A 7,534-nucleotide genomic window follows, 5' to 3' on the forward strand; every position below is an offset into this window, starting at 1 on the left:
ATACCCAGTTCCTGCAACCGTTCTTCGTATGTTTTAGCCTCCAGTCCCCTAATCATCTTTGTTGCTCTTCTCTGCCCTCTTTCTAGAATCTCAACATCTTTTTTACATCATGGCGTGTCAGGGCGCTGATTAATCCCATTCTGCCTTTGGGATAATCGCACCTTGATTAAGAGGGGCAGATCGAGACCTTTCCTTGCCAGCATACTTTAAGAAAACAAACCGGAAGATATATCTTCTAAGAAAACTCATTTATTTGTTATAAAGAAAATAAAACATCTAACTCTCTAAAATTTAATTGTTACATTTTTGCAAAAGTTCTTATCGGCTACTTCTCAGCAACCGGACGTCTCTTGGCAAGAGAAGAAAGAAAAAGTGTGAGAAGGAAAGGTGGAGGACATGCACAGTTTAGCTTAGTGATAAGGATTCTTGGCAAGCTACAGAAAGTCTGATAGTCCAGAAATGAGAGCTCAGCTGGTAAATAAAAAAACGCAGTGACATGGTGATCAAAGCTGGATGCAGTATTCCAAGTGTAGCCTTACCAAGGCATTATAAAGTGGTATTAACACTTCACGTGATCTTGATTCTATCACTTTGTTAATGCATCCTAGAACTGTATTGGCCTTATTGGCAGCTGCAGCACACGGCTGGCTCATAGTTATATGATTGCCCACTAGGACTGTGAGATCCTTCTCACGGTTACTACTATTGAGATACATACCACTACTTGGAGACACCTTGATTGAGTTGGGTGGCCATATCAATTTCCTTCAATCAATGAAACTCAATAAGTTTTGGAGATTTGCACCACTGAATTTACACAATGCCATCAGAATAGCTATCTGCAGTCTACTTTTGGGGACTGCCTAAAGAGTGAGAGAAAGAGGGGGAGAAAGAGGGGAAGAAAGAGGGGAAGAAAGAGGGGAAGAGGGGAAGGAAGGAAGGAAGGAAGGAAGGAAGGAAGGAAGGAAGGAAGGAAGGAAGAAAGAAAGAAAGAAAGAAAGAAAGAGAGCAGAGAACTGCTTGACCTTAGAGGGTTTTTGCCAATGGTGGGCTTATCCATCTGGTATATTTCTTCTTTCTTGCAATACTCTAAAATACTTTGATTCACTTTCCAGTTGATACTAATGCAGGTTGTACCCACATGCAGCCAGTCCATCTCTGCATCCCAGTTACCCAGATGAGATTCATTTCCCCTTTGCAGAACTGCTCAGCCTTAGAGGGTTTTTGTACAGGCAGCAGGTGTCTTAGTGTTGCTGTGGATCTTGGGCCCCGCAGAAATAGACCGCGGCATCTTTCATCTGCACTTTTGTGATGTTGAACTGACTCTCCTTCTCCTTCTCAAAAGAGGCATTGAAGTGTCCGTGTTTTTCGAATCCCATCAATGAAACCGTTAGGAGAAATGCAGGTCCTTCTCCTGGATTTTGCCTGTACCAGTGCATGAAATGCACATTACTGGAGCTGAACTGACAGGCGATGGTGGAATCCTCTCCTTCTTTGATGACTTCCACAGGCTTCTGAATCAGTTGGTCCTGGCACTGGACACCTGGAAGAGAAAGGCACGGGGATCATTCAGTTGATTGTGAAACACTTTTGAACCATTCCTCTGTCTTGGGCATCCTGCTGCAATTTGCAGATGAAAGTCTGTAGAGATTCTCAGTCATCCAAATCATGGTTGTCCCAAAGGTGCTTATTCAGGAGGCAACTGGACTTTCTTGTGTTTTCTTTGAAGAAGAATTTGGGATGGACACAGGGGTGAAATGCTCCCGTTTCGGACCAGATCACCGGATCCGGTAGTGATGGAGGCAGGTGGTTCGGAAAACTGGTAGCAAAAATCCCTGCCCCCACCTCTCCATGCCCAGCTGAGCTGCACAATCATCAGAGGCTTTTTTTTTTACTTTTAAAAGCGTTTTTTCTACAACCTCTTCCGCCGAAAAAATGCTTTTAAAAGTAAAAAAAAAAAAAAAAGCCTCTGATGATGTGCAGCTCAGCTGGGATCATCAAAGGCTTTTAAAAGAAAAAAAACCTCTGCCAATCAGGCAACTCAGCTGGGATCGTCAGAGCCTTTTGAAAGCATTTTTTTACAACCTCTTCGCCAAAGAGGTTGTAGAAAAAATGGTTTTAAAAGTTTAAAAAAAAATTGGCCACGCCCACCCAGTCACATTACCCCACCACCACTAAGCCACGCCCACAGAACTGGTAGTAACAAATTTTAGATTTCACCGCTGGATGGACACCCTTTGAATGGTGTGGGAATAGGAATGGATTTCCAGAGAAAAAAATTGCAGAATGCAGGAACCATTTGCACCACTCAGGTCACCCTGAGGACACAGATAAAGCTTCAAGTGCTTCAACTACCCTCTGAAAGGATGCAAATGACCAGCTGTCTGCAAGGAATATAAATCCTTCCATTCTGCACTAACCTATCAGAGCGGAAGAATCTTCTTGGATGAGAAGCGAAACGTCTTCAAAGGAAAAAACAAGAAAGTCCAGTTGCCTCCTGAAAAAGCACCTTTGGGGCAATTTGCAGATGTCGTAGAGAGGAATCCATATGGGAAGAACACAAGTAAGCTGAAAAATAAGCAGATCTTTGTCTATGGAGATTCCTTGGCGATCCAGGTTATGGTTATCCCAAAGTTGATTTTTCCAAGAGGCAACTGGATTTTTGTTTTGTTTTCTTTTGTTTTCCTTTAAAGAAGTGTTTTGTTCCTCATTAGATGGTTAGAACTGAAGAAGCTTCTTGGATGAGAAACAAATGATTTAAGGGAAAAAAATGAAGGAAGTGCAGTTGTCGTTTGGAAAAAGACTTTTGGGACAATCAGATCTTTGGTGTTATGAAGCTGTGGCTCATGATGTCCTCCTGATCTTCAAAGAAGAAGAAAGGGTGCTCAATTTCCTCTTCTTGGTTGTCTTCCACTTTGGTGACAACCATCTGGTGTCTTTGCAGCACTGTGCTCCATGCACAGAAATAGACAGCTGAATCCTTAAGTTGGGTGTTCTTCAGATACAAAGAGGTGGTCTTGTTATTTGTGTCCAGAGTTATCTCAATATTATCCTTTGTTACAGTCTTTGAGAAAAACAGGATCGTCAAGAACTCTGGCTGGCCTCCTGGATATTGCTTGAACCACTGAAGATTGTATTCTGTTTCCTGATAGGAGCACTTCAGCCGGATGGAGTCTCCTTCCTTAACTGAAAGAAATTGGTGCTCCTGGGTGACTCTAGCTTGATCTGATAAAGCTGTAATATAAGGTGAATGTTAGAAAAGGAGATGGATGGATGGATGGATGGATGGATGGATGGATGGATGGATGGAGGGAGGGAGGGAGGGATGGATAGAAAGGAGGGAGGGAATGGCATTCCACCAGTCAATTTAGTTTGCTAAACATTTAGAAATTGCAAAGGAGCAATTATCATTCAAAATTTACCATCCTACCTTCATACTCTGTAACTATTTAAATAAATGAATTTTTTGCTTGATGCTTTTTCTGGTTTTCTTTTTATGGCTTTTGAAAAATTCATCTCCAAAGCTGATGCTTTGAGAAGACCGTGCTTCAAAAAAACAAAAGTAAGCATAAACATGATTTCCATCGATAAATGAAAAAAAAAAAAGATGAAAAGGATACCTGTGGAGATGGCCAACAGCAAGGCAACGATGCTGCTCCCCAGATCTCCCATTCTTCTTCTTTTGTCTTCAAGAGGCAGGACAATTCTGTCACCAGAAACGCAGGAAATTGAGAACCCAGACAGTGTCTACATGCTCAGACCTTCTGGGGATTGAAGATGTGCTCAGCTCTGCTTTGACTCATGTAGCTCAAAGGAGGAACATACCACAAACCCAGAAGATATAAACTTCGTCTTAACGTATAGACACTTGAGCAAATGAAATAAATCAGGTTCTGCTAACTCCTAGTTTGAAAAATCCATAATGTGGAATATGTATTCTTGCCATGCAAGGGAATGGAGATAATTATTCAATAAGAAACGCAGAAACTTCTGAGTGATGGATCCAATGGGAATCTCTCCAGATTGTTTTCTCTCAGCCTTATTGATCTTTCCCAACAAAAAGTTCTTCTGAAGAAAGAGATCCTTGGCTCTTTGGATTCCTCTTTCTACAAGAACTTAGAATTTGAGCAAGGATTCTGGATTTCTTCATGGAATTCTAGCCATACTGGTTGTTCCATATGGGGACATCCATATTTGGAGGTTATTAGGCTCATCTGCCAAGTTACTATAGTCATGTTCTGGAGGATATTGGGAATGACAGTGGGACTCTTGGTCACAAGCTGGTATTCAGGGATCTGGAGGAAAGGCTGCACTTCCATCGGGCCTTATAAGAAAGCAGCAAGTGAACTAGAGGTCAAAATCACAGGAGATTTCACATTCTGCATCTAACATTCCAATGCTATGATACATGTTTGCATCATTGTGGTTCCCATCAGACACAGGTCTATTCCAAAACAATAAACATGGAATGAGAGGACAAAGGACTTGATATTCATTCCTCCTTTTTCTCTTCCAGCCATCACTTGTAGAGCATTACTTGAATATCCCAAAATGCATTTTTCCATCCTTGCTGGGATTGGGAAGTTACTCAGCATCAGGCTGGGTTACTACTTGGGTGGGAAGCCACAAGGAGATCTCTGAATTCTAGGTTATATTAGGAAGTAGAACAAATATCCTGAGAATGAAACAAATCTCTTTCCTACCTTTGCCAAGAAAACTGGAGCCTGCTTACCCTTCACCACTAGAGATCAAGCTCATCTTCAGGACATTATTAACCTACCTTACTCATTTGACGGAACTGTAGGAAAGGAAAACTGCAAGATTCATGTCTTCTTCCCTTACTTCCCACCATGCCAAGAAGATATATCTCTGCCCAAAGATATTGCTCTCCATCCTTTTGGCACCAGATGTTTGGATTATTATTTCTAGGAATGGAGGAATGCAATCATCACTCAAACATTGCTTGAGGTTTACAATCTGTCCTATCAGGAGGATGACTCAGAGAGCCAGAAAAGTTAAGAAGAGGGCAAAAGTGATCCATAAAACTCTTACGTTGTGCTAGAGATAAGTTCCTTGAGGGTGGGCTCTAGCATGATTCCGAAAGCTCAGAAGACAAAACTTCTGGTCCCAGTGACTGACCCAGATTTGATCCCCTTACAGCAGGGTTGTCAAACTCCTGGCCCATCAGCCAGATGTGTCATGCACTGGCCATGCCCACGCCCGGTTTAGTGAAGGGGGAAAAAGTCCTATACGTCCTATGATGCCACAATGATGATGTGAGTTTGACACCCCTGCCTTACAGCATCCCCAAATCAGAGATCTTTACTAGAATCTGGTTGTGGTTCTTCTGCCCTCTTGTGGGGAGAAGGAAACACGTTTAAGGTGGGGGAAAAAATCACATTCATCAAAATTGACCTGTTCATTCATTGGCATCCTTCAGTCTCAAAAGACTATGGTATCGTCCTCTGGAAAGAGGTCCTAAAACAGCATCTAGTGTGACTAAAAAGGCCAATTCGAGAGTGGCAATCCTTTCCACACTGAGGGCATTCTCTCCCCTGCTCAGATACATTCTGTCCCCTGCCCAGCCCCCAGATTTTGCTGGTTCCAGGATTGCCTCTTTGCCTCAGCCTGCCGAACAAGTGTCTCTTCGAATTGGAGAAGGCCATGCTGCATCTTTAGCCTCCAAGCTGAACGATCAGAGGTCAAGGTTTCCCAGTTGTTAATGTCCATTCCCAGGGCCTTTAGGTCTCTCTTGCAGATATCCTTATATCGCAGCTGTGGTCTCCCTCTGAGGCGCTTTCCCTGCACTAATTCTCCATACAGGAGATCTTTCAGAATCTGACCATTAGCCATTCTCACGACATGCCCAAGCCAGTGTAGACGTCAATAGTGTATACATGCTAGAAATTCCAGCACATTCCAAGACTGCGCTATTTGGAACTTTGTCCTGCCAGGTGATGTCAAGAATTCATTGGAGACAGCACATATAAAAGGTGTTCAACTTTCTCTCCTGCCGTGCATAGAGGGTCCAAGACTCACTGCAGTACAAGAGTGTGCTCAGGACGCAGGCTCTATAGACCTGGATCTTTGTATGTTCCGTCAGCTTCTTATTAACCCATACTCTCTTTGTAAGTCTGGAAAATGTGGTGGCCACTTTACCAATACGTTTATTCAGCTCAGTATCTAAAGAGAGAGTGTCAGAGATAGTTGAGCCAAGGTACACAAAGTCATGGACGACCTCCAGTTCTTGTAAAATTGACCTGTAATCCCCAACATTTCCTACTATGATTATTTTTGGGAAGAATCATGTGATTGTAAGGTTCATCCTCACATCCAGATGAACAACACAGGAACATGCCTTGAAAACTGGACATTTCATGTCCTGTCCTCATACCATTTTTCATCTCATCCCCAATCCATAGCAGATACATTTTAAAGTCTGTTTTAAATATAGTAGTTATAAAGGATTGTTTTTTGTCCTCTTCCTGGTACATTTTGGTGGGATTGATGATGTGATCCTGGGTGGATGATATCCAGGTCTTTTGGGCCAGTTTAGGCTTTGGGTATGCATTTCCCTTCTACCTATTACCATGTTTCCCCGAAAATAAGACATCCCCTGCAGTAGTCGGTTCCTCTTCCCTTCGCTACTGGTTTGGAACCGGGAGCACGAGCATGCGCATGCTCGCTTCACTTGCACATGGAACTTCTGTGCATGCACAGAAACTTCTGCACATGCGCAGAGTGTCCGTGATGATATCCGGGCAGGTGGGTGGAGCCTCCCGCCGCCACTATCGGTTCACCCGAACCAGGGCGAACCATTAGAAGTCCACCACTGATCCCCTGATAATAAGACCACTCGGGAAGGCCATGACTTGCAAAAAGGCTGGCACGCCCACATTTGGGAAATGGAGAGGAAAAAGAAGACATATTTCCATAGACATAAAATTAGAGATTCCTTGATACAAACGTGGACCCAGATCAGACAAAAACATTACAAGAAAATCCCAAATTGGCTCTCAACGATGGAGGCCCTGACTCACCCAAACAGGTGGGAGAGGGAGAAAATGGCCAGATATAAAGATATTCTAGACGAAGGAGGGAGGCTTAAACCAAATGATACCTTACGAGAGCAAGGAATAACCTTAGATTGGTGGACCTACTCACAAGTAAAATCCAGATATCAGAGGGACAAAGAACAATATGGTCTAGAACCGGGACCAAATGGATTGGATAAAGTTCTGATGGGAACAAATAAAAAGATTCTGGCAAAATTATACAATTATCTGTTAAGCGATGAGAAGTTTGAAGATGTTACAAAGAATCAAATAATTGCATGGGAGAAAAATATAGGGTGCAATATAAATTTCGGGGAATGGGAGGAGGCATGGAATAGAAATCTTAAATTGACCAGAGCGGTGGCATATAAGGAAAATCATTACAAAATGTTTCATAGGTGGTACCTAGCCCCGGCCAGACTAGCGAAGATATATCCTAATATACATCCCAATTGTTGGAAATGCGGCCATGGCCAAGG

The 7,534-nt window shown here is 42.8% G+C and overlaps 1 gene segment (V, D, J or C); it reads right to left on the bottom strand.

Moving 5' to 3' along the window:
- Window positions 1–1,244: 1,244 nt before the first annotated feature.
- Window positions 1,245–5,093, bottom strand: LOC139324371 (T cell receptor alpha variable 30-like). The segment is given in 3 exon segments: window positions 1,245–1,543; window positions 3,621–3,706; window positions 5,053–5,093. Coding segments are annotated over 3 exon segments (426 nt in total).
- Between the last annotated feature and the right edge of the window lie 2,441 nt (window positions 5,094–7,534).

This window comes from Pituophis catenifer, unplaced genomic scaffold (genome assembly GCF_029215685.1).
Source record: "Pituophis catenifer annectens isolate HBS135680 unplaced genomic scaffold, rPitCat1.0.hap2 SCAF_15, whole genome shotgun sequence".
Taxonomy (NCBI): domain Eukaryota; kingdom Metazoa; phylum Chordata; class Lepidosauria; order Squamata; family Colubridae; genus Pituophis; species Pituophis catenifer.